At 46.4% G+C, this 27,345-nt stretch overlaps 1 protein-coding gene and 1 long non-coding RNA gene across 3 annotated transcripts in view; one reads left to right on the forward strand and one right to left on the reverse strand.

The window, feature by feature from the left end:
• Window positions 1-6,639: 6,639 nt before the first annotated feature.
• Window positions 6,640-12,771, reverse strand: LOC132542009 (uncharacterized). Its single transcript, XR_009553135.1, has 4 exons — window positions 12,539-12,771; window positions 11,688-11,861; window positions 8,792-8,887; window positions 6,640-8,371 (listed from the first exon to the last, which is right to left on the reverse strand). It is a non-coding gene; the product is annotated as an uncharacterized LOC132542009 (long non-coding RNA).
• A 46-nt stretch (window positions 12,772-12,817) lies between these two features.
• The window catches only part of KSR1 (kinase suppressor of ras 1), a 205,125-nt gene continuing 190,597 nt past the window's right edge, over window positions 12,818-27,345 (forward strand). Inside the window, exon 1 of one of the 2 annotated variants that reach the window (XM_060203999.1) lies at window positions 12,818-13,603. In XM_060203999.1, the coding sequence (XP_060059982.1) occupies window positions 13,382-13,603 (222 nt within the window). In that variant the 5' untranslated portion in view covers window positions 12,818-13,381. The remainder of the gene's footprint in view (window positions 13,604-27,345) is intronic. The other variant, XM_016191534.2, reaches the window with a different exon arrangement.

The following is a 27,345-nucleotide window of genomic DNA, read 5'->3' on the forward strand; positions in this document are numbered from 1 at the left end:
TCCTTAATACTAAAAGTATTATCTCATTCTTAACTGCTAGTTTCCACACCATTCCACAGAACCTGCCAGAAATAGCTGCCAACTCTCAACTCAGTCTTCTAATCCCTGTTCCCCACTCTCTTCTGCACACTGTGATGCTGCAAAGTTTTTGGAATTGGAATAGCATCTCACAGCTACATAACTGACTGGAACTACTAGTGTATTTGCAGGTGCCGGGCGCAGAGGCTAAGGACTTTATGTGCTTTGTTCACTTAGTCCCTATGACAAACTTGCTGGGGCTATTTACATACGAGAACCCTATGATTCAGAGAGATATAGTGACTTAGCTCAAGTCAGATTGTGAATGAAGGTTAGAAATGGACAACTGTCTATTTGCCATCAGGGTTATCACTGGGGCCTGCATGACTACACTGCTCTTAGTAGCAATTTATTTATTTAATTTTTAAACTTAAAAAAATCCTTTTAAAATTATCTTTATTTATTTATTGGATAGAGACAGCCAGAAATTGAGAGGGAAGGAGGAGATAGGAAGAGAGACAGAGGGTCGGGTGGTAGCACAGTGGGTTAAGTGCACATGGTGCAAAGCACAAGGATCGGCATATGGATCTTGGTTTGAGTCCTGGCTCCCCACTTGCAGAGGGGTCACTTCACAAATGGTCAAGCAGGTCTGCAGGTGTCTATCTTTCTCTCCTCTTCTGTCTCCCCTCCTCTCTCGATTTCTCTTAGTCCTATCCAACAACAACAACAACATCAATGGCACCAATAACGACAACAAGGGCAACAAAATGAAAAAAAATGACCTCCAGGAGCAGTGGATTCTTAGTGCAGGCACCGAGCCCCAGCAATAACTCTGGAGGCAAGAAAGAGAGAGAGAGAGAGAGAGAGAGAGAGAGAGAGAGAGAGAGATGGAGAGACACCATCATCCTTGCTTCACCACTCATGAAGCTTTCCTGCTGCAGGTGGGGACCAGGGGCTCAAACCTGGGTCCTTGTGCACTGTAACACATGTGCTCAACCAGGTGCACCACCACCTGGCCCCCACAATTTATTTATTTACTTACTTATTCCTCTTTCTTTTTCTCTCTTTTTCTTTTCTTTTTAAAAATTTCTTTATTGGGGGATTAATGGTTTACATTTGACAGTAAATAAAAAAGTAAAAAAAATTTTTTTAAGTTTGTACATGCATAACATTTCTCAGTTTTCCACATAATTCTCTTTTTCTAATAGAGATGGAGAGATAGAAGGAGAGTGGGATAGCAAAGGACTTACCTGCAGCACTGCCCCACTGCTTGGAAGCTCTCCCCACCCTGTAGGCAGAGACCGGGAGCTTGAACCCAGGTCCTCGTGCAGGGTAAGGTATCTGCTCTATGGGTGTGCCACAGCCTAGCTCATAGAAATGGACTTTAAACCCTGCTTTTTAATCACTCCAAACCCATACTGCCAGATTATCTACATAGGTATGGGTTTGGAAATAGAAGTGATCCTACATAGTTGTCCTATAATTCTGTAAAGTCAGAACTCAGAATGTGATCATCTCTTTGCTCTCTCTGTTTCTAGCTCCCATGAGGCAGCATGAGGAATGATTTCCTGGTCTCAAGCATGTGTGATACAGCACTGAGTCTCAGTGACAACTCTGATGACAAAAAAAAAAAAAGCTATTGAACTGTTGACTTTATCTTTCTTTTCCTTTTGTTATTGCTGGGGTTTCAGTACTCTGAAATGACTTTTTTTTCAGATAGAGAGAAAAAGATAGATAGACAGACAGAGAGAAGGACTCAACAGCACTGAGATTTCTTCCAAGGCAGTGGGGGCTAGATTGAACCTGAGTCACACATGTGCAGGACACTGTCCATAGGAGCTCTTGTGCTGGGCCCCCAGACATTATCTTCCTATGTGACATTTGCAAAATTTCTTCCTATTCATTTATTTGACAATGACTTATTAAGCACCAACTATGAACTATTCTAAGTACCAGGGACACAGAGATGAGCAAGACTACTAGATAACAAATCCCTAGATAAACAAGGAAACAAATTTATAAACCAACCAGGCTGACATGTCAGGTGGTTGGGAAAAAACTATCTAGGTCACATGACACAGCGACAAGAGGCAGGGAGTGACTGTGTGGTGAGTCTGGTCAGGGGAAGTCTGTCTCTGGGAAATGGCATTTGAACTTTGAGCTGCAGGATAAGAAGACACAGGCATCTGGTCTCACAGAGAGCAGGCACACAAAGGCGATAGTTCACAGAGAGGAGCGGAAGAGGACTTGTACTGGGCTTGGAGGCAAGCCAGCTAGGGGGCAAAGGGCCAGCAGAGAAGACCGAGAAAGAGCAGCCAAAGGGGAGGAGGAAAATCAAAGGTGAAAGAAGTCTAGAGAATCGTTTCATGAAGGAGGATGTGGTAACTGTTTAAGAGGCGGACAGTGGATTTGGCAATGCAGGGGCCCCTGGGACTCAGAAAAGAGGAATTTCAGCGAAAAGGTTGAGAGGTTGCATGATGGAGACACATGCTAGACCAGTCATATTGAATATATTGCTTGATGGCGTCACCATGAACAATCAACCATATATGCAAAGGTGGTCACAAGAGGTCACCACCCCACATTACCTAGGCGGGCAGAGGTCAATACTATGTAGGCTTGTGCAATTTGACTCTTTGGCATTCACACAGTGATGAAACTGGCTTAATGCTGCGTCCTCAGAGCACACCCCTATTAAGTGGAGCATGGCTGCGGTAGATTGAGAAAGCATGTCAAGAGTTGGGTGGAGACAATCTTTCTCAAAGAGATTGCTCTGAAGGTTAGCAGAGAAATGCGGCAGAGGTGGGAGGGCACTTGGGGTGCAGGGGAGCTATGTTGTCAATCTTCCATCCAAGAGCTGTTCTCTGACTGTGTTTGTATTTAGGTCCTGGAAAGGTCACCCTTTGCACTACTTCACTGGGATGCCCCTGCAAGGTGCTCTCAGTGGGCTCAGACAAGGGAGGCAAAGGAAGAAGAGAATGCTCGGCTGGTAGAGAGGATATGTTCTTCCATTTTCTCCCACTGCCCAGTGCCTTGTCTCTGGCAGGAAATATGCTCTCTATGCCTGTGATTGCTTCTGGGCCGCCCCCTCCTCCATGATTCCCAGAACACTCTTCTCCTTTTCCTTCTCCTCCTCCTCCTTCTCTTCCTCCTCCTCCTCCTCCTCCTTCTCCTTCCCCTTTCCCTTCTCCTCTCTTCCTCCTCCCCCTCCTTCTTCTCTCTCCTCTTTCTTTCCCTCCATACCTCCCTTTTTCATATGTGTATATATATATATATATATATATATATATATATATATATATATACATATAGTTTTTTTAAACACTATTTTTCACTTGGTATTTAAATTTTTTATTTAGTTACTGTTGGAGAGAAACAGAGAAATTGAGAGGAGAATGGGAGATAGAGAGAGAGAGATACACAGAGATACCTGCAGCTTTACTTCACCACCCAAAGCTTTCCTCCTGCAGGTAGGAATCAAGGGCTTGAACCTAGGTCCTTGTGCACTATAGTGTGTGCACTTAATCAGGTGTACAACCACCTGCCCCCCCCCACTTCCTCCCTTGTTTGTCCCTTTAACTTAGTATGCAGTGCTTTGTTTGAACTCAGTTGAAAAACCTGAGTGAATTATGTTTCCTGGAAGGATCCTAACTGGCACAGAAGTGTGCTTTCTCTTCCTCCTTTTCTCCTTTTACCCCTCCCTTCCTCCCATTGTTTCTTTGTTTTATATTTCTTTCTTCCCTTCTCTCTTTCCTTTAATCTCTCTCTCTCTCTTTCAGAACATATTTGTGTTCAACTGAGAATTGTATTGCAGAAGAGAATAAGGGCCCAGAGAGAAAGCTGATTGTGTAGGGCACATTCCAGGATCCATATGGGAGTTCCAGGGCACCAGGGGAAGCTCTAGTGCTCTGATGCCGCTCCCTCTCTGTCTTTCTATGTCTCTGAAAAGGTTGGCCCAGAGTGGTGAAATTACTCATGTATCAAGTCTAGGTGATAGAGAAAAAAAAAAGTGGTGCATCTGGTTAGGTGCACATGTTACAATGCTCAAGGACTCAGGTTTGAGCCCCCAGTTCCCACCTGCAGGGAGAAAGCTTTACGAGTGGTGAAGCACAGCTGCAGGTGTCTCTCTGTCTCCCCCTTCCCACTCGATTTCTGTCTCTAGTCAATAAATCAAGATAATAAAAAACACCAAAGTAAAAGTAACTCTGGGGTGGGGGAGAAGGTTCAAGTCCTGGAACATGATGGCAGAGGAGGACCTAGTGGGGGTTGAATTGTTATGTGGAAAACTGGGAAATGTTATGCATGTACAAACTATTTTATTTTACTGTTGACTGTAAGCTATTAATCTCGTAATAAAGAAATTAAAGAGAAGATAAGAAAGAAAAAAAAAAGAAAAAAGAAGAGGTAAAAGAAGAAGAAAAAAGAATGATGCAGAGAAAAGCAGGGTAGTTGCTGGAATGGAAGTGTTGAGCATGTTGGACAGGATGAGACCCAGAATCCAAGCAGAGGCCAGCTAGCCTTAGACTGAACTGGGCCCCTCCTCTGAAGTTACAGCAGGAGAAGTAGATAACAGACATAGTGCAGGAGAGCATGCGGATTTGGCCTGATGGCTACTAGCTCCTCAGTTAAGGATGAGCTAAGCAGGTCAGCTGAGGAGTGCAGGATAGTTCATGGAGACAGAGGAGAGTATGAAACAGTCAGTCATCTCCAAGAACAGGAAGATGAACTTTCTAGGAAAGGTTGGTAAGCTTGCCAGGCACACGGAGTGCCAATTTGAGGTTTGTGGTCATGAATTTAAAGAGCAACCCATCAGCAGTGCTTTTCTCGTCGTCCAGCTGCCCTGATGCAGGCCTGGGAAGATGAAGGGTTGGGATTTACAAGGGCTGGGGCTTGGCCAGGTCCATGTGGTGGCAAGAGAAGAGCAAGTTTATTGAGGGCTTCAGCTAGGCAGTGGTAATCAGGGTAGAGGGTGGAATCTACACAGGGTTAGGAGGGGAGGAAGGGCACGAGGGGGTGTTAGTGGAAAGTGTGGTTCTGAAAATGGATGGGAGGTTTAGATGAAGCACAGGAGTGGAGAGGGAGCGGAAAAGCCTGCCAGAAGAGCTGAAGTGATGGGGCCAAGAATGGGAGGCGGGGTCCGTGTGGGCTGAACACTGATGGTTTCAGAGGGGCAAGGGCTTGAAAGCAGAGGAGTAAGACCAGGAAAAGAGATAGAGCCCACACCACCTCCTGGCCTCTCCAGGGCCCATTTCTCCCTGCACACTCCCACAGAAGTTCTTTCCTGGGACCCAGGTGGTGGTGCACCCAGATGAGCGAACACATTACCATGCACAAAACCCTGGGTTCAAGCCCCCAGCCCCCAACTGCAGGGCGAAGGCTTCATGAGTAGTGAAGCAGCATTTCAGGTGTCTCTCTTTCTCTCTCCCTATTTCCCCACTCCCTCTCAATTTCTCGGTCTCTATCCAATATAAATGACGTATATGAAATCCTTTCCTCCCAGGTTACCCAAAAAAGCCACGCAACCTTAGTGTTTTCAGTTTCATGGCCAAGAAGATCAGTTTTTCAACCCAGCTCCACTAGAACAAGCAGGTGCGGTTACACAGGGTCATCATTCCTGAAGAAAAGCCCCAGCGTCTTCATCTGTGCCACACCATCCACCATCTGTTGATTCAAACACATATTGACTCTGCTGTGCACCACATCTAGCAGCTTTTAACTCAGTTCCCTTCTCAACCAGCCTGGAGGGGCCAAGCTACTACACTTATTTTCATGAACAAGGAAACAAAAGCTCAGAGAGATGAGAAAAATTCCCTGAGTTCACAGAGTCTACATGAGCACTTCAAGGCTCACTGTCTGGTCAGGGAAAGAGGCAGGAGGAGAAGCAAAAGCAAGTGTGTGTGCAAAGCTCTGTGGGAATAAGGACATTGGAAAGATTGGCTTAGTTGTGGGAGAGGTTGTGGGGCACATGAACTAGACCTGCCGGACCAGCAGAAGCTTATGTGGGGACACAGAGAGGAAGATAGAAGTGATGGTTGAGGGAACTGGGCGATAGCGCAGCGGGTTAAGTGCAGGTGGCACAAAGTTAAAGGACCAGCTTAAGGATCCCGGTTCGAGGCCCCGGCTCCCCACCTGCAGGGGAGTCGCTTCACAGGCGGTGAAGCAGGTCTGTAGGTGTCTCTTTCTCTCCACCTCTCTGTGTTCAACTCCTCTCTCCATTTCTCTCTGTCCTATCCAACAACGATGGCATCAATAACAACAACAACAATAATAACTACAATAATAAAAAAACAACCAGGGCAACAAAAGGGAATAAATAAATACATATTTAAAAAACTTTAAAAAAAAAGAAGTGATGGCTGAGAAAAGGTATGGGGTGTGCAATCTCCACAGTGTGGCCTGAGATTGCTGAGGAAAGGCCCCTTGATATTGTGTCACACTTGTAAATGTGTGTGTCTTTATCTTATGGAGAGAAGCTTTTAAAAATATATATTTTTTAATATCGGATGTTTTCTCTATTTTTTTCTCTTCTTGTTTACCAGAGCACTGCTCAGCTCTGGTTTATGGGGGTGGGGGGGTTGGAGACTCAGGCATGAAAGTCTCTTTGCATAACCATTATGCTATTTACCCCCACGCCTTTATCAGATGTCTAAACTAGGACATGAACTTGAAAAACTCTTGGGTTGTAGATGAGCTGAAAGAGTACAGCAGAATCCAGGTCTGAAGGACCTTGCTGGCCTTACTCAGGAATTCGTACAGAACTCTGAAGTTAATGGGGAACCTATGGGCATTCTGGCTAGGAAGCAACAAGGACTGGACTTGGGAAGACAAGGGTTTACTTTGTAAACCAAAGAAAAGTCATCTATCATAAACCGTAAAAGGATGTGCCCTCTATTGCTCTTTCCTTGAAAGGAGCCTCTTATTTATATATTTTTTAAAGATTCATTTTATTTATTTGATGAGAGAGAGACAAAGAGAGAGAGACAGAGAGAGAGACAGAGAGAGAGAGGGAGAGAGAGAGAGAGAGGAGGCTAGAGTAGCACTCTCTGACATGCAGTATAGGGGATCCACTGTGCCACCACCCAGGGCCATTTCCCCCCTTTTCCTTTCTTTTATTTGATAGGACAGAGAGAAATTGAGAGGAGATGGGGAGATAGAGGAGAGAGACAGAGAGACACCTGCAGCACTGCATCACTGCTCATGAAGCTTCCCTCCTGCAGGTGGGAATGAAGGACTTGAACTTAGTTCCTTGAGATCAACAAGGTATATCACCACCCTCCTCCCACCTCAGGCCCCTTTTAGTTTTGGGAGAAGGATCTTTCAAAACATTTCCCTTACAAATGGATCAGCAAAATAGCTCAACTGGATAGCACACCTCCTTTGTTAAGCTTGTAATGCAGGTTAGCCTGGATTCTGATAATAACAACAGACAAATATACCTCGCCCCCCCCCCCGAAAAAAAAACAAACCAGCAAACACTTCCCTTGAAAGGAATGTAGCTTTTTTTCTCATGTACTTAGGGAGCTATTATTCTAAAACTTCAACATACATTTGACTCATATGGGGATATTGCTAAAACTCAGGTTGTGATTTGGTTGATCAGGGATGGGGCTCCAGAGTTCACATTTCTAACAAACTGCCAGGTCTGTCTGACAGCAAGGAATAACAAAGACAAGAGGAAAATCCAAACTCCCTGTGCCTGTTCCACTTCATATGCTCCCTGCCCACCACACTGTATCATCCATCACTAAGCCCAACAGCTCTCAACATGCTGTAGCCACATCGGCCTTCATTCTGTGCCTGGAGTGTGCTCAGTTCCTGCTTCAGGGCCTTTGCACAGGGTGTTCCCACTACCTAGAATGTCCCTTTCAGATAGCTGCGCATGGCTGGCTCTTTTTTCTTTCTTTAGATTTTTAGTTCAGTGATTAGCCAGGACATCTCTGGCCCATTCATCCCCTGGGGACTTGCTTTCAGCTATTTGCTCCCCTCTCCTTTTATAGCACTTACCACTCTTAGAATTTATGTTAGACACACACACACACACACACACACACACACACACACGTTAATTCTTTGTCTCCACTTTCAGATGTGCTCTGCATGAATAAGGACTTGGCTCCCTTCACTTGACCCTGTCCCAGAGCCTGGCTGTTTTGAGGCAGGTATGTGGTCTCTTTGTGTTTGTTGTGTCTGTGCACGAATGTGCTGGTGCGGCTGCTGTGGTGAGATGTGTGTGTGTGGGGAGGGTGTCCAAACTGGGGAAAGTGAACCAATGAAAGTGCTTATAGCTGAGGGCGGTGAGAAGGAAGGAGCAAACTTACTGTACTGAGGACACCATTGAGAAAGTCTCAAAAACCTGGAGGAAAAAAAAAAAATCTAAAATTAGCATTAACTAGATAATGCCATCTATCCAGAAGAGGCTCATTCTGGAAAGTGGGGAAGGAAAACAGTGAACATTAATCAAATGAATAAAATAAAGCATTTGGAACAGTGCCTGACACATAGTAAGTATTTATGCATATACTGAACCTCAACTTTGTGACTGTCACTTTGCATCATTATCTATTCATCCTCTCAACAACACAATCTCCATCTTGCAAATGGGGAGAAGGACTGAGATTAGGAGCCTTGCCCGAAGTCACCTATCAATTCGGAGAACCCCATACTCGTAAGTAGATCAGTGGAATGCCACAAATACGCTTGCTGTCCCTCTTCTCCACTTTATGCTATCCCACAGCATCTGTTAACAGCCAAATACACTGTGCATTCTACTTACTTGTTTATCATCTGTCTTCTTATACCAGAATAGAACTTCCCAGAGGGTAAGGATCTTCCATGTGTTCATTACTGCTTTCCAGGGTCCAGGACAGGGCTGTCACATAAGTAGAGACTTAATGAATACTTACTGAGTGTTCAAAGGATGAATGAAAGGATTATTTTAGTCATCTTGCTTTCTTTATCTCTAAGAGGTGGCTCTTGTAATTGTGTGGCTAATGGGACAGTCAAGCCTGGTTAAGAAGACTGGAGTGTATCTGAGAAGAATGGGGAAAGAAAAGGGTGACTTACTTTCAACAAAACAGAAGGGAGACTAGTCATAGAAAAGTGACTGACTGCATGGATCCTGGGAGTGGGATGGGGTGGGGGGAGAGAAACTGGGTTTTGTCCTGCCTCCAGATCTGGCATTATTGCTATGGAAGCATGGTTAGTGTGGATGCCATAGGCTGGCAGTGGCCTTTCTCAAGATATGGCTTTCCACATATAAAGTGGCCATGTGGGGATAATGTGGCCATGAGGTCCCAATGGCAATTAGAAGCTTCATGTAAGTGGTCGGGGAGGTGGTGCAGTGGCTAAGGCACTGGACTCTCAAGCATGAGTTCCTAGTTCAATCCCCATCAGCACATCTACCAGAGTGATGTCTGGTTTCCTCTCTCTCTCTCTCTCTCCTATCTTTCTCGCTAATAAATAAATAAAATCTTACAAAAAAGAAGCTTCATGTAAATGCACAAACAGGCACTTACATTACATCTCTTGCTAACTCAGTTAGTGAGAGGGAGCCAAGTTGTTGTACAGCAACTGCTGCTGGACAAACGGAGGTTCTGCAATGGTCAGGCATCACTATCGATGGCCCCAGGAGAAAGTTCTTCTGGTCACTCTTCTTCTTTGGTACCAAGGGCTTCATTTTTTATGTGGCAGAAGTGGAATGAATTTAGGGAATTCCTGATATTGCTAAGCATCATCTCAGTTGCATTTTTTTTTTTTCTGCCTCCAGGGTTATTGCTGGGTCTATTTTTTCCCTTTTGTTGCCCTTGTTGTTTATTGTTGTTGCTATTGTTGTTATTGCTGTCATTGTTGTGGATAGGACTGAGAGAAATTGAGAGAGGAGGGGAAGACAGAGAGGGAGAGAGAAAGAGAGACACCTGAAGACCTGCTTCACCGCCTGTGAGGCGACCCCCCTGCAGGTGAGGAGACGGGAGCTCGAACTAGGATCCTTAGCCTGTCCTTGCGCTTTGCGCCGTATGCACTTAACCCACTGCGCTACCACCCAGTCCCCACATTAAAAAAATTTTTTTTTCTATTTAGAGAGAGACAGAGGGAAAGACAGAGAGAGAAGTGGGAGAGAAACAGAAAGAGGAGACACCACAACACAGCTCCATCATCCATAGAGCTGCCCCAGTGCATGGTGCTCTCGTGGCTTGAACCCAGGGCCTTATGCACAGGCTCTACCATCTGAGACATCTCCTTCCCCTTTTACTGTTTATTTATTTTTAAAGAATCTTTACATCTTATGAAACACATTTTATTATTATTATATTATATTATTTATTTATTTACCAGAACACTGCTTAGCTCTGGCTTATGGTGGTACTGGGAACTGAACTTGGGACTTTTGGTGCTTCAGGCATGAAAATATTTTTGCATGACTATATGCTATCTCCACAGTTACTTCACCTTTAAAAAGGATACATTTATTTCATAGGAGAGAAAAGAAAGAAATATGCCACTGCTCTGGCATATTTGGTACAGAGGACTAAACTCTGGGTCCCAGGCATGCATCTGCTGAGGTATCTCCTTAGCAGAGTAAAGGCTTCTTCTTTTTTTTTCTTTTTAAAATATTTTTATTTGTGGTCTGGGAGGTGGCACAGTGGATAAAGCATCAGAATCTCAAGCATGGGGTTCTGAGTTCAATCCTCTGCAGCACATGTACCAGAGTGATGTCTGGTTCTTTCTCTCTCTCCTCCTATCTTTCTCATTAATAAATAAATAAAATCTTTAAAAAATTTTTATTTATCCCCTTTTGTTGCTCTTGTTGTTTTATTGTTGTATTTATTCTTGTTGTTGTCCATTGACAACAAGAGAAATGATAGAGAGAAATGGAGAGAGGAGGGGAAGAAAGAGAGGGGGAGAGGAAGATAGACACCTGCAGACCTGCTTCACTGCCTGTGAAGAGACTTCTGAAGGTGGGGAGCCCGGGGCTCGAACTGGGATCCTTATGCCGGTCCTTGCGTTTTGCGCCACGTGTGCTTAACCCGCTGCACTATCGCCTGACTTCCCAAAGGCTTCTTAAGTTCAGCCCCATACTAGCAGCATCAGCATTACCTGAGGGATTTTTAGAAAATTCTCCATTAAGCTACTGAACTGGAAATTGGATGTACTAACTGTGTACTAATAAGACCTCCTGGAGATTCTGATCCAGGCTTCAATTTTAGAACCATTGTTACAGCTTCTCTTTCAGGTCATGCTGCATACTTGGGACATGGAGGTTAAGGTTAGCTAACAGTCAAGGTAGGGGACTTCATAGAGACAAGAGTGGTGGAGGAGGATCCTGTTTTACATGGAGGATCAGATCAGTGACTTTAATTGGAAAGGCTAGGAGTCTGGGAGAAAGCCTCTTGTGTTTCAGAAAATATTTAGAGGAGGGCCTAGTTTACAAAGATCCTATTAAAAGTTATCATCCGTTTGTTTCTCAGACCTGATATTTACTTCAAAATTTCCAAGGATATTAAAGAAAGGCATAGCCTCTTACCCTCATAGTGACTATATGTACAGCTTATGTGGGAATGCAATGCTTCGGCAGAGAGAGAGAGAGGAAGAGAGGGAGAGACTGAGAGAAAGAGACAGAACATCCCAAATTGGTTTGGAAGATAGGAGAGGGTGCCTGAAAAATTGCTCACCTGGTATAATGCACTTTACTATACGTGAAGACCTGGGTTCAAGTCCCTGAACAGAATATATGCAGAGGGGAAGCTTCACAAGTGGTGAGGCAGTGCTGTCATATCGCTTCTCTCTTCCTCTACTTGAAAAAGAAAGCGTCCAATGGCATGGTGGGGTCGCACAGGCACAAAGCCCTGACAAAACAAAGACAACAATAACAAAAAAAGAGGAACTTGACACAGGACCTGCTTGAAAAGATTCATGAAATGATGGGCAGTGCAGCATCTTAGCAGATATACTATGTGCCATGCTCTGTATTTGGCTCTGTGAAGAGGATACAAATATAACTTAGCCAGCTGCTTCCGCAGCTCACAAGAAAACATCAAGAAAAGAACTATGTCTTCTGGTTGGCAGCTGTTGGATGTATGATGTGTGGGACCTTTGATCGGAGTCTTGGCTTTTGGGGTTAGCAGATGACTGAGCACAGGGGACTGGTAGGAGGTGGGCGGGGACGGTGGGGAGATGGGTCAGGGTTTGAATGTTGCAGAAGCCGAGGCGGCAGCAATTTTGCTCCTGTTCCCACTGCCAGGAGCTGGGGCCACATTTAGGAGGCTCGAGGTTGGATTCTAATAACGGCCGACATTTATACAGTGACTACATGGTTGAGTGAGTAATCAATCTAGGTGCTGTCTAGGCATAACTGATTATAAGAACGTATGATCATTTCTATTTCATTGATGGAAAAACTCAAAGGTGAGCTTCTAACTTCGCTCACTGTCACTCAATCAGGCCATGGTAGGATCCAAATGTTCACCTTGGCTGTTTGCTGTAGAGCGCTCCCCAGAGCCTAGCAAATAACGTGCAAGCCCACCTTGCGCTCCCCAAGCGTATGGATCCATCGGCTGCCTTGGTGGTGACGGGATGGCGCATTTACTGTGGTGGTTAAACGTGGCTAGAAGAAAGCGCTAGCATCTTTCTCCAAGCCTGAGCGCTCCCTTTGGTGTCGATAATTGAAGACCGCTTAGTGCGCCAGCTAAAGGACAAGTATTTTAGGCCCCTTCCCACTAGATGGCGGCCCCTAAACCCAAAAAGAAATTTTGAAACCTCCGCCGTCCCTCCATCTTCCGGGGTTCCACGGCAGCGGAGGAACTGCAGGACGCGCGCTTCGCTCACGTCCAGGCCCCCTCCCGCCAGCAGACCACCGCCCCGCCCCATCCGGGGGTCTCGGGAAGCCCCTGGGCTGGAAAGGAGGGCGGGAAGAGGCTCCCCTAGGCTGTCTGTGCCGGAGGAGGAGCTGCTGCGCCGCAGTCCCGCCCCGGGCGCTGAGGCGGGGCGCTCTCTCACAGCCTGCACCCGCCTGGAGAGGGAGGCTGGCGCCGCGGGGAGGGCGCGGGACACTGCGCGGGCAGGGCCCCGAGGGCGCGGGCGGGCGGCAGGTGCGCGGCGCGGACTACAAGTCCCGGCATGCCCAGCCGCCCTGACCCGCCCCCGCTGCCACTTAAAGGCTCTGCGAGCAGAGCCGCAGCCGTCGGGTCGCCGCGGCTTTCGTTTTGCCGCCGGGGTTGGGCGGCCGCGTCGCAGCGGCTGCAGGCTGCCGGCTCCCGCTGCGCTGAGGGGCGTTCCTCCATCAGCCTTCCCGGCTCCGGGATTCCTTTCCGAGGCGCTCGCGCCCCCGGGCTCCCCGCCTCGGCCGCCGCGGCCCCGATGCCGAGACATGGATAGAGCGGCGCCGCGCGCGGCGGCGATGGGCGAGGAGAAGGAGGGCGGCCGCGCGGGGGCCGCGGATGGAGGCGCCGGCGCCGAGGCCAGCAGGGCGCTCCAGCAGTGCGGGCAGCTCCAGAAGCTCATCGACATCTCCATCGGCAGCCTGCGAGGGCTGCGCACCAAGTGCTCGGTGTCCAACGACCTCACCCAACAGGAGATCCGGACCCTGGAGGTGAGGGGGCCGCGGCGCGGGAGGGTCGCCCCTCGCCTCCCCCCGGCTGCCCCGGGCGGGCCGCTCCTTCCCCGGTCGCATCCTGAGCCCGGGTCGCCCCCTTGAGCCTCCCTCTTCCTCATCCGTTCGCCGATGCGCCGGCTCCAGCACCCGGGACCAGCCCCTCACCTAAGGCGGAATTTGGGGAGAGGGGGGCGGCGGCGACTGAGGTGGGGAGGTGCTGTCTGGGGGTGCCCGGGCGCGGGGTTTGCACCGGCAGATCTCCCCCACCTCCTTCCTCTCAGCGCCCCCCCTCCATTTCCAGTTGACGGGGTTGCAGGACTCTTTGTCCCACTGAGTCACACGCTGGACTTTTCCCCGCGTGACTGAGCCGAGCACCCGTGGGCCGGGGTGGCGGGACTAGGGGGATGTCCTCCCCCCAAATGTGAACTCAGGCCGGGCTCTCTGCCCTCCCCTTCCGCCCCAGACTCCCTCTGGTCCCTTTCTTCCCTCTCCTCCAGGTTCTTGTGTGCCGCTTTTCCAAAGGTGTTTGCTGAAACCGCATTTTTCCCCTTTTACTGTGGAGGCATTTGATGCTTTCTTCTCACACTGCCACCGCATTTTACTGCTCAGAATGTAATTACTCACGGCTCGCTCCCCGCACACCCTCCTCCACCCCCCAATATTGGGTTTTGGCTTAGGGAAGGATTATGCTGGGGGAGGAAGCCTTTGGTGAGAAGATGACACTATTTAAGGGGTTCTGGTGGAGACAGCTTCCAGTGCACAACAAACATAAGATGCCAGCCCTCCTTTCTCAAATTATAGCCGGGGAAGTGCAGAATTCAGAGAATTTGGAAGGACCAGCCACAAGGATTGTTGGGTTCTCAGAAAGGGAAGGCGCCCCCTTTCCCCTCCTCCTCCTAGTACAACAGAGGGAAATCAGTGTATTTCCAGCTTGCTTTTGTCTGGGGACTGGGAATCCTGTGACATTCCAAGGACCAGTGAATAGGTAGTGGTTTGAAGAAGGGATCTCTTTCCACCTTGCATTGCCACCCACATCTGGCCTTCTAGGGGAGCTGGGGATGCTCTGTATTATTAGGACCTTAATTTTTCACCTCCACCTTCCTTTCAACCCTCCACCCCCTCCTCACCCCATTGCCTGCCTCTGACAGTTGTAGAGCCAACCAATGACTTGTACTTATTACAAGACTTACTTCTCTCTCCTCTATGCATACCATACAAGCCCAAATCGCTCTGGATCCAAAAATGCTCAAGGATGACCTCCCTCCTCAGGTTTTTTTTTTTCTTTTTCTTTTCCTTAAAAGCAGGTGACATTGGAAGCATCTAGTCAGTGCTGGCTATCTTTTGTTTGTTTGTTTGTTTTGTTTTGCTATAGTTGCTATAGCAGTCCTGACCAGGGTTTTGCTTAAAAAACAAGCCAACCAACCACCACCCTGTTCTCCTCTGTCTCTTCTACGGTCATGCAGCTCTTTTCCAAGTGACAGGAGAAACTGGTATCCTGAATACAGCCAAGTGTGTTTGTCCAGCAAAGTTTAGTTTTTAAATCAACACAATAGGGGCCCTGTGTGGCCCGCTTCTGGGAGGAGGGGTCATTGATCAGCAGCTTGTGTTTGGCTGGGACCACTGTGTTGCTGGGATGAGAGAACGCTTGCTCTCTGTGTTAGCCGCTCTGTTGCTCTGGCTCTTGAAGTCTTATGTTCCTTGCCCTGACTTCTCATGTCACTCATTTTGATGAAGGTGTGGCATAATGATGACGCTCAGAGCATCCAGCTATGTAGGTCTCTGAGCTGGTCTGTTCGGTGGCCTGTCTCTAGTGTTTATAGTGTTTATTGGATGATTGTCTCTGACAGCTGGAAAACCAAAGGCCCAAAGAGGATTTGCAGTGTGAAAGGGAACTCACGGGAGTCAGGCTGTAGCGCAGTGGGTTAAGCGCACGTGGTGCAAAGTGCAAGGACCAAAGTAAGGATCCCCGTTCGAGTCCCTGGCTCCCCATCTGCAGGGGAGTCCCTTCACAAGCGGTGAAGCAGGTCTGTCTGCAGGTGTCTGTCTTTCTCTCCCCGTCTTTGTCTTCCTCTCCTCTCTCTATTTCTTTCTGTTCTATCCAACAACGACATTAATAACAACAACAACAATAACTACAATGATAAAACAACAAGGGCAACAAAAAATGATTAAATAAATATTAATAAAAAATAAAAATAAATAAAGGGAACTCATACCCAGCTCCTTGTTCTACCTGTGAGAAGTGGATTCGGATCTACCCAACTGTCAGATAAGTCAGAGGACCTGGTGTATTTGGGGAGTTTGGAGTACCCTAGAGCAGCCACCAACTAATTTGGGTGAATCACTTCATCCCTAGCCTCCTAACCTGGAACAAGGAGGCTGTACTGAATTTCTGTTGACTATAAAGGGGTCGAAGTTGGCTTGAATCAAATGTTTGTTAGACATCCTCTTGTTTGAGGATGGTTGCACACACAGAGTTACCAAATAGACAAAAGAGGGGGGAAGTTTATTGCTCGAAGACTCTTGATGACAGGAGCAATGTGGCAGATAGAAAGCCCATGATTTTGAAATCGGGTTGGGGGGGGGTTCTATCTGTGTGTACATGACTTCTGAACCTCAAGCCTCCTCTCTCTGAAAGATGGGAATAAGACCATCTAAACCTGCAAGGTCATTGTGACAAAGTCTATGAGTACAACTAAAAAATTCTGCCTGCCAGTTTCCCCTTATGAGCAAGCAGCAAATGGCATCCTTGCCACAGCCTGCCTTTAGGAGAAGGTGCTTCTCTCTCTGGCTTTTATTTCCTAGAGGTAGGTGACAGAGCCAGAAAACAAGCCCAGCAGTGACTGAGTCCTCTGGCTTTCTTTCTTGGTCTTCAGGCTTCTCTCAAATGCCAGGCCAGAACCCCTGGAGATAACACTTGCAACACTGGATTTCTGGCTTTTAAAGAAGGGCCCAGCCAGAAGGGGGGGGGGGGTTGGCTTATGAAATCATGCCAGACTTCTCCCAGAATCCAAGGAAGAACAAGCTCTCTCTGGTCTTCATTAAATAAACTCACAGTGGAAGCTCCTGGAAGCCCCTGAGCTAGGCCTGGGTACTTGTGTCCTAGATTCTAGGTTGTGATAGTGTGCTGGGGACCACCTGTCTGGCTCCGACAGACCTGCTTCACCGCTTGTGAAGCGACTCCCCTGCAGGTGGGGAGCCAGGGGCTCGAACCGGGATCCTTACTCTGGTCCTTGCACTTTGCACCATGTATGCTTAACCCACTGCGCTACTGTCTGACTCCCTGATGCATTCATTTACTCATCCTAGGTGGGTGAAGTCTCTGGACATTATAAATTTGCCCTTTCATGCAGTCTTGCTCCTTACCATATGCTTTTATGGAGAAAAGTACCTCTGAAGCAGGTTGACTTAGAGAAGGGAGTCCCCAAAGGGGCTTAACTATAGGGCTTTCAGGGAAGAGGGCCCTGGTGACCTGTGTGGTAGGTTTTGACTCTTTATTCATAAATTCCCTTCCTTGAGGACTTGCCCTGGAGCCAGGAGCCTTAGCTCTGGCTGTGGCAGAGGTCAGAACCCTGCTGTGTGGAGGGCCTAAGTACTCCAGCCCTGTCCTGCACAGCACCTGTGTGGTGGAACTTTTGGGAAAGGAGCTGGTGCCCTGTTCCTCCCAGCTCAGGGCTCTAGGGATATGTGCCAACACACAGTCACTTAGCAAACATTCTGCTCTCACTGATTATCCTGCTGAGCTCTAGGGAGGTAGGATCCTCTCATGGTCTTTGGGGGTCCTTTCATTCTGATGGGGAGTCAGGCAGGTAAGCAGTGGTGCCATAGTTTGCTGAGGGAGGTAGGAATTGGAACTGTGAGTGGACCAACCTGCTGACCTTACGGAAAATATTCCCAGAGCCTCAGTGACTTATCCATAGTTACCCTTCTTTGGTAGAACAGGGAGCATAACTTGGCTTCCTTCTGGGAATATGGCATTTTCCCACCACTGCCCTACTGACTGGGTTCGAACCTCTGAATAGAGGTTTTGCCTCCAGTGTCCCTGAAGGGAGTTGGGCTGAGATACTGTCCCCATGGTGTTCACTTTCACCTCAGCAGCTTTTTCTCTGGTGAAACTTACCACCCGTATTTCTCAGAGGAGGGCTGGAGGGTGGTTTGCAGTTTCCTGAGGCTGTGAGCCTGGGGAGTGCTGGGCGGGAGGGAGGCCTTATCAGATTTTCAGCCTGGGTTCCTCTGAGTGCCACCACCAGCTGCTGCTTGGGGACAATGATGGTACTGCCTCCTTTCCCTCTGGGTTGGCTCAGAATCTGGGAAAGTTACATTCCATGCCATTCACATTGTGCGCCCGCCAGCTGGCTGTGGTCTGGAGAGGGACTGCAAAGGTCTGGGTCCTTGATGACACTTTGTGCAGTGAGGGTGGGATGGCAAAGCCTGTGGTCAAGTCTCTGTAGTTGTACTTTTTTTTTTTTTCCCTTTTGTACAGGATCTCTTTTTAGAATATGCTGATTGGATTCTTTCTTTTCACATTCAGTTCAGAGAGAAAGCTGCGTAGGTACTTTTGGGACTATGGGAATGACCTTTGAGCACAGTGAGGGCAGATGTGAGACAAGAAACATTCTTGGTCATCTGGTCTTTGTTGAGCTCCTCACTAAGTTCCCGGCATCTGCTGTTCCAGTTAATGTTCACAAGGCCTCTAGGAGGCTTTATCTCCATTTTGCAGATAAAGACTGTAGCTCAGAAGGATTAAGAGACTAACTTGGTGCTTGAAGTTGGATTGCTTGGTCCTCTGAATTGAAGCTCTGGACTTTGCAACTGCCTCTGGCAACTGTAGTAGTCAGATTTGCATCAAGGTCATGGCTACTGAGCACTAAGAAGTGGCCACTGACAAAAGGGTTGGTTGGCATAGGCATAGTTGATGGCTCATTTCCAGATGATCAGTCTTTTTGGTGGCCACCTCAGCCTCTGTAGCCTCTAAGCTGGGGTTTTTGGTGCCTTCCTTAAAGGTCCCACCCAGTGTCTCCTCAAAGACTGGCCCTTGTCTGCAAACTGATGCAGCCAGCTCTGTGCTGGTCTCATTCTGAAAAAATGAGAGACTGTCTAGAGCTCACCTTACTCATAATTTTTTTTTTTTTGACCAGAGCACTGCTCAGCTCTGGCTGATGTTGGTGCAGGGGATTGAACGTGGGAGTTTGGAGCCTCAGGCATGAGAGTCTCTTTGCATAACCATTATGCTATCTATCCCCGCCCCTCATATTGTTTTTTTTTTTTTTTAAAGATTTTATTTATTTATTAATGAGGAAAATAGGAGGAGAGAGAGAAAGAACCAGACATCACTGGTACATGTGCTGCCGGGGACTGACTCAGGACCCCATGCTTGAGAGTCTACTGCCTTAGCCACTGTGCCACCTCCCGGACCACCCCTCATAATTTTTTAATGGCTACTTGCCTTATTCTTTCTAAACAATTCCTCTATCAAATAGAATATTAAATTTCTATTCTTATTAATGCACTGAGAGATACATGACATATGTTCACTATAATAAATGAAATACAAATGAATAAGGCATCACGTGTAGTGCCACCTTTGAGTTGATTCTTTTTAAAAAATATTTATTCCCTTTTGCTGCCCTTGTTGTTTTATTGTTGTAGTTATTATTGTTGTTATTGATGTCATCGTTGTTGGATAGCACAGAGAGAAATGGAGAGAGGAGGGGAAGACAAAGATGGGGAGAAAAAGACAGACACCTGCAGACCTGCTTCACCGCCTGTGAAGTGACTCCCCTGCAGGTGGGGAGCCAGGGGCTCGAACCAGGATCCTTATGCCGGTCCTTGTGCTTTGTGCCACCTGTGAGTTGATTCTTCTATGTTGTTCTTGCTGAGGCTTCACCATCCAGGTTGACTTTTTAAAATTTTTATTTTTTATTAGTGATTTAATATTATATTGATTTACAAAATTATGAGATAGTGGGTATAATTCTGCACTGTTCCCACCACTGGAGTTCTGTGCCCCCATTCCCTCCATTGGAAACCGCAATAGCTTTTCCAATGTCACAGATATGGGTTGATTATTAATTATATATATGTAAATATATATAAATATATATATAATATAAATATATATATGCCTTCCCCCCTTTTTTATGCCTCCAGGGTTATTGCTGGGGCTCCGTGCATGAATCCACTGCTCCTGGTGGCCATTATTTTTCATTGTTGTTGTTGTTGCTGCTGTTGCTGTTGTTGGATAGGACAGAGAGAAATCGAGAAATCAAGAGAGGAGGGGAAGACAGAGAGGGGGGAAAGAAAGATAGACATCTTCAGACCTGCTTCACTGCTTGCGAAGCAACCTCCTTCCAGGTGGGGAGCTGGGGACTGGAACCTGGATCCTTACACTGGTCCCTGCACTTTATGCCATGTGCACTTAACCCACTGCGCTACTGCCTGGCACCTTCCCTCCCTCCCTCCCTTCCTTCTTTGTTTGTTTGTTTGTTTCTCTTTCTTTTTTATTTTTTTAAAGGGATTTTATTTACTTATGAAGAATGATAGACACAGAGAAAGAACCAGACATACTCTGGTACATGTGCTGCTGGGGATTGAACTCAGGACCTCATACTGAGAGTCTAGTGCTTTATCCACTGTGCTACCTCCCAAGCCACTGGACCAAAAATTCTTATTTATTTTCTTATTTTTGCCAGAGCACTACTTAGTTCTGGCTTTTGGTGGCATGGGGGATTGCACCTGGGACTTTGGAGCCTCAGGCATGAGAGTCTCTTTGCATCACCATTATGTTGTCTACCCACACCCTGGACCAAAATTCTTTATGGGGTGCAGAAAAGGTGGGTGTTCTGGCTTCTGCAATTGCTTCTTCACTGGACATGGGGATTGGCAAGTGGATTTATACCCCCAGCCTGTTTCTGTCTTTCCCTGGTGATGTAGGGCTGTGGAGATAAGGTTCCAGGACGAATTGGTGAGTTCATCTTTCCAGGGAAGGCACAATGGGATCATAATAGCATCTTCAACTTGGTGGCTAAAAGGCAGTAAGATGTAAGCTAGGACAAAATGATTAAACAGGAACCAAAAAGTAGGATGAGAATAGGAATTTGGGGGTAGAAAGAATCTAGGAGGTCTATTTTAGGTATGTTCCATGGGGCCCATGATGTTAGTAGTTTATGCTTGAGTTTGGTAGGTAACATGGAAGTGGACTAAAAATATTGTCTGGGAAGATGGTGGCAGAGTTGAGAGTAGGGCTAGAAAGTTGGATTAGGGCAGAGAGTAGCTCCAAAACTTGAAGAAAATCTATAAATCAATTAACTGTTTACCTGATCAACTTGACCCAGGGCCCATATTTAGCATAGGAGGCTATGTAACCGCGGAGTCTCTGTCAGTCTGAGCTTGCAGTCTATGGTCACAGCTGGGAACATTCTAGGTGCTCTTGTTTCAGAACCAGTCTTCCTTGAGTGGCAGGGTAGGATAACCCAGTTTCCTTTACTTTATAGTCTCCTTTACTTTACAAGTTTCTGGAGTAGCCCACAAGAGGGCTTATGCTGATGTTCCTGATCTCACGCTAACATTTCTCCCTCTCTGGGAGTATGGACCAAAATTCTTTATGGGGTGCAGAAGGTGGGGATTCTGGCTTTTATCATTGCTTCTCTGCTTTACATGGGCATTGACAGGTCAATCCATACTTCCAGCCAGGCTGATTTTTTCAGGCAGAAAGAGAGACAGAAAGATTTTGCAGGGCTGGGTGGTGGCACTCCTGGTAGAGCGCACCATGAGAAAAGACCCTGGCTCAAGTCCCTGGGCCCTTCAAGAGCGGTGAAGCAGTGCTGCAGGTGTCGCTGTCTCTCTCTTTCTCTGTCATCCCTTCCCTCTCAATTTCTATCCAAAATAAATAAACAGAATATTAAAATAAAAAAAAGAAAGACACCACAACATTGAAGCTTCCTCTAAATGCCGTGGGGGCTGTATTAAAACCTAGGTCACGCTGATCTGATTCGTATCAGTAGTTTGCTGCCTATTCTTCCAGTGTTTCTATCCCCTGCTTTTGCACACATTTGTACTTGTGGTGCATATCATGTGTATTGCCTTATAAATGTCCTCTGATTATCTCAATACATACAGGTCCACATCATTACTGTTAGTGGCTGCATTGTATAACTGTGCCCTAAATTTATCTAACCAGATCTCAATATAGGCCATTCAGACTGTGCTACTATAAACCACTCGACAGTACTCCTTTCCTGCAAGAGGAATTTGTTAGGTCAAAGAGTAAGGCCACAGTTTAATGCCAGTCTTATTCTTGAAAATTTGTAGGGCAGAATATATTCCCACTTCTGGAGTGTCAAGGTTTCTAAAATGGTGGCTTTTATGTACTCAGTCCTTTGCTGCAGTATCTGTGTCTACCGTGAGGTTGAGGATTATCAGCGGGAGACAGGATTTGGCCCCTGTGATAGAGGTTCTTTTTTTTTTTTTTTTAATATTTACTTATTTATTTACTTCCTTTTTGTTGCCCTTGTTGTTTTATTGTTGTAGCTATTATTGTTGTTATTGATGTTGTTGTTGTTGGATAGGACAGTAAGAAATGGAGAGAGGAGAGAAAGACAGAGAGGGGGAGAGAAAGATAGATACCTGCAGACCTGCTTCACTCCTTGTGAAACGACCCCCTGCAGGTGGGGAGCCAGGGGCTTGAACCGGGATCCTCCCACTGGTCCTTGCGTTTTGTGCCATGCGTGGTTAACCCGCCTGACTCCTCAGAGGTTCTGTCTTTTGGGTCAAGGACTATGGGTTGTTGTGTGGTAGTTTTGTGGCTGCCTGCAGCAGAGGCTGACTGATTAGAAGAGGGACCTCTCCTCGTTTCAAGGCAGCAGAGGGAAACCTGGGTTCAGGCCTCTTGATCCCCAGAGATGGAAAGCTTCTCGGCAGTACCATATGGTGAAGTTTTTATTAGTTGAGGCTCAAGAAGGGCACTAATGGTACTCATGGATTCTTCACCAGCCTCAAATAGTGATTAGAAAGCTATTTGGAGGTACTTGGATTTGGTATTGATTTCATAGAGTCTTGGATTCCTAAGATCAGAGAATTTCAAGGATCTTGGGCTTCCCATGGGGGGAAGGCGGGCGTCCAGCCATCACTTCTTGCAGGTGAGAGAAATGAAGACCAATGGGATGTGATTTATCTGGAATATCTACTAGGGCATTAACCTTGGCAATGGTTGGGGAAGAATTGGGTGCTTAAAACAGGAACATTGAACTGGGCTCAGACATGACAACTCACACCCTGGAGTAGTAAGACTTTATACCATTTTGACTGGTGATAAACTGTGGCCCGCCAACACACCTTCCTATAAAGTGTGTTCATGATCTTAAGGAGTTTCCTGCAAGAGGAACCAAGTGTGGTTGCTTTCCCAGTCCCATCTCTATGTCTTAGGAAACCTAGAGACTAGAGAAATTTTGGGGGAAGCAGTTCAGATGTCCAGTGAGGCACCCCCCCACACACACATCTTTCTCCCACTGGGGTCTTGTACATGCTATTTTACTGCTTCCAGATTACTTTTTTTTTTTTTTTTTTTATTCAGATAGAAGATGAGAAACCAGAGAACCTGAGCTCCTACTCCCATGTCGTGCTGGAGTTCAGCTATGGGCTGCATGCTTGGCAAAGCATGTGCCCACCACAGAGAACTGTCAGTCTGACCTATGAGGCTCTTTTTTGAAAGCCAGTCTACAGGTTCAGTCTGAGTTTATTATATGAGTCTTCAAACCTATGTTCTTTCAAGAGCTTTGCATCCTTTCCTGAAAGATCAGTCTCCTGGGAATTGGGCGGGAGAGTCCTTATTCACATAAAGCCTTGTCTTAAATTCGTGCCGTTTGTGCTTTCTATAACACAACACATTATTGCTGATTTTAATGTCAGGATAATGTCAGAAACTGTTTATAATTGCTTTCAGAAGATGCAGCCTTTAACCTAATGTCTTTGTATCCACCTTGACTTTCTCCTCTATCCTAGACCCCAGATGGAGACACATAAAGAGGCATGCTATGGGGACATATGTGGGGATCAAATATACTTTGTCATTTATTCCCAGGTGTGACTGGTTCTCCCCTGTATTGAAAATGTCTCAATTCAGGGGCTGGCTGGTGGTGCACCTGGTTGAGTGTACATGTTACAATGCGCAAGGACCCAGGTTCAAGCCCCCAGGCCTCATCTGCAGGGGGAAAGCTTTGTGAGTGGAGAGGCAGGGCTGCAGGTTATCTCTGTCTCTCTCCCACTTCCCTCTTAATTTCTAACAGTATCAAATAAATAAAGATAATAAAAGGAAAACAAAAGAAAACATCTCAATTCAGAATGCCACCTCATTTAAAACCTATATGTGTCTGTGTATGCATATTTGAATGTTTGTCTGTTTCTCTGGCACCCTGACATTAGTGGGTGGTAGTGTGTTTGAACTGGGCGGATCACCTTTCAAAATGATGGAGCTGAAGTCATCTTGTTTGCCATTTTTTTTCTCCCTTTTGATTTTTCCACCCTCAGAATAGTTGCAAGAATGAATTAAGACTTGTGTTTAAAATTTAAGAAAGAGAAAGAGAGAGCGCATGCAGGGAAAGAAGGCATAATGCAGATGTGGAACAGACTGACTATGGTTAGGGAAAAATAACTTCATACACTGTAAATTATAAACTTGAATCTGACATTCATCATGAGTTTTGCTTTCCTTCTTCCCTTCCTCCCTCTCTCTCTTCATCCCTCCCTCCCTCCCTCCCTCCCTTCCTTCCTTCCCATAGTATTTTTCAGCTCTGACTTATGTTTGAAGTAGGAATTGAACCTGGGATCTTTGGTAACTCAGACATGAAGGTCTTCTTCTTCTTTTTTTTTTTTTTTTTTTTTTTTTTTTTGCATAACCATTGTGCTATCTTCCCAGCCTGAGGGTTTTGCTTTCTGCAAATATGAACACATTTAACTATTTAGAGAGTGTTGCAGAGTTCTGTAGCAAGACATCTAGAGGTACTGGGTTCAGTTTAACTTCTTAATTTGACTTTGAGTGGTTCTCTTACCCCTTTTTCTCAGAGAGAGAGACTTCAAAGGATTACCTCTCATTTATGGTGTTCTCCCCCCCCCCCCCCAGTTGTTTCTTTTCACTCAGAGCCTCATACATGCAAAACATGCACTTTGCTGCTGAGCCACCTCCCAAACCCTGGGTTTGGTTTTGATAGGATAAGCAGAGCTAGCTTTATTCATGGTGCAGATGGTCTTGCTGGCTGGGGAAAAAAGTTATAGGTCATATTTTAAAACTGACCAGCTGTTCTCAGTTATTAGACTCTTAACTTGAGGGCCTCGCCTCCCCTGGCCAGGGGGGAGTACCAGTGCAGTCTTCCCCACATTGTCATCTGCAGGATGTGCTAGTGGAAGAGGGAGGGCTTCAAGGAGTTAAGAGTCATCATCTCTGGGGACTCTTGAAGATTTTTGCTTAAAAAAATCTGAGTGGGGGGTCTAGTGTTTGCAGTGTACCTGGTCGAGTGCACAGATTTCCCCCACTGACAGGGGGAATGTCATGAGTGGTGGAGCAGTGCCACAGGTGTCTCTCATTTTCCCCTCTCTCTCTATTTCTTTCTGTCTCTATCAAAAAAGACAGGGAAAAAATAGTTGCAAAAAGTAGTGTATTTGTAGTGTGGGCACCAAGCCGCCGATAAAACCCCAGTGGCAAACAATATTAGCAACAACAAAAACCCAAAACAAACAAAAAAACTCTGAAAAGCCCAGCAACAACGGGTCCCAAACTTATTCTTTTATTATTATCATTATTTTAAAACCATTTATTTATTTATTTATTTATTTATTTATTCCCTTTTGTTGCCCTTGTAGTTATTACTGTTGTTGTTACTGATGTTGTTGTAGTTGGATAGGACAGAGAGAAATGGAGAGAGGGGGAAAGAAAGATAGACACCTGGGAGTTCGGCGGTAGCGCAGCGGGTTAAGTGCAAGTGGCGCAAAGCGCAAGGACCGGCGCAAGGACCCTAGTTCGAGCCCCTGGCTCCCCACCTGCAGGGGCGTCGCTTCACAGGCGGTGAAGCAGGTCTGCAGGTGTCTGTCTTTCTCTCCCCTCTCCCCTCTCTCTCTGTCTTCCCCATCTCTCTCCATTTCTCTCTGTTTTGTACAACAATGATGACATAATCAGTAACAGTAATAATAACTACAACAACAATAAAAATAACAAGGGCAACAAAAAGGAAAATAAATAAATAAATAAATATTTTAAAAAAGAAAGATAGACACCTGCAGACCTACACCTACACTGCTTGTGAAGTGACTCCCCTACAGGTGGGGAGCCAGGGGCTTGAACCAGGATCCTTACACCGGTCCTTGTGCTTTGCACCACGTGTGCTTAACCCGCTGCGCTACCGCGCGACTCCCCCAAACTTATTATTTTGTTAAAATTTTAAAATTTATTTTAGTGAGAGAGACCAGAACACTGCTCAGCTCTGGTTTATGAAGATGCTGGAGATTGAACTTGGGACTTCAGAGCCTCAGACATAAATCTTTTGCGTAACCACTGTGCTATCTCCCCAGCACAGGATCCCAAACTTATTTGTTTAGAAGTACCCCCCCCCCAACACACACACCACCACTGCACATAGATGGGAAAGGACTGTCTTAAACTGTGAGCAGTAGAGACAATAAAGATTGTGAGCTTAGCTTTCTTTTTTAATTTTTTTAAAAAAATATTTATTTATTTTCCTTTTAGTTTCCCTTGTTGTCTTTTTATTGTTGTTGTAGTTATTATTGTTGTTACTGATGTCGTCATTGTTAGATAAGACAGTGAGAGATGGAGAGAGGAGGGGAAGACAGAGAGGGGGAGAGAAAGATAGACACATGCAGACCTGCTTCACTGCCTGTGAAGCGGCCTCCTTTGTAGGTGGGGAGCCGGGGGCTCGAACCGGGATCCTTACACTGGTGCTTGCGCTTTGCGCTATGTGCTACTGCTTGACTTCCGTGAGCTTAGCTTTAACTACTGCTGTTTTAATGTTCTTACAGTACTGTGGTCCCATTTGTGGTTCCAGCTGAAGTTGGGTAGGCTGAGGAGGGACTGATAACCCATAATAATTTCCCAGCTGGGAGAGATATTTTGTAGAAGGAGACAGAGTGTATTGGACTCTGCACTAGTGTTTAGCAGCATATTGCATTTCACTTCTGCTGAGAGAGACCTGCGTGCTGGAGCGCTTACATCCTGCTGTCACCTGGCCCCGCGTTGCCAGTTAGCTTGGTGTCAGGGGCACACATATTCAGCAGCTACCAGGAATCTCCTCACCCTGACAGCAGGCAGAAAACAATCCAAGAGAAATGCAGGTGGCTGAGGGTAGGTTGGAGCTTGGGGCTGCTGAGGGTAGGGGAAGGGCTGGACTGCAGACAAGGAATGCTTTTTTAAAACAGAAAAGGAAATGCTGGCTCAGAATGGAAAGGAAAGGAAGCAGCTTCCTGTTTCTGGTGCTGACTCTGAAAGGAGGAGCTCTCTCTAGCCCTTGGTGAGTGGGGACCAGTGAGGTCTGGGCCTTGGGGGGGCCACTCTAGGTCCACTTGGCTGCCCTAGCCCTGTCCAAGGTCTCAGAAGTAGAGTGCAGGACCCTCCCATTCCACTTTCCCCAAATAATTGATCAAATAAATCAAATGTGGACTCCAAAGTATGTATGTGTACGAAGATACTATAAAAGAGATGTCTCATTAAGTGCCTGCATTTTGCTGTGAGCTCGTGC

Source organism: Erinaceus europaeus, chromosome 12 (assembly GCF_950295315.1).
Source record: "Erinaceus europaeus chromosome 12, mEriEur2.1, whole genome shotgun sequence".
Taxonomy (NCBI): Eukaryota; Metazoa; Chordata; class Mammalia; order Eulipotyphla; family Erinaceidae; genus Erinaceus; species Erinaceus europaeus.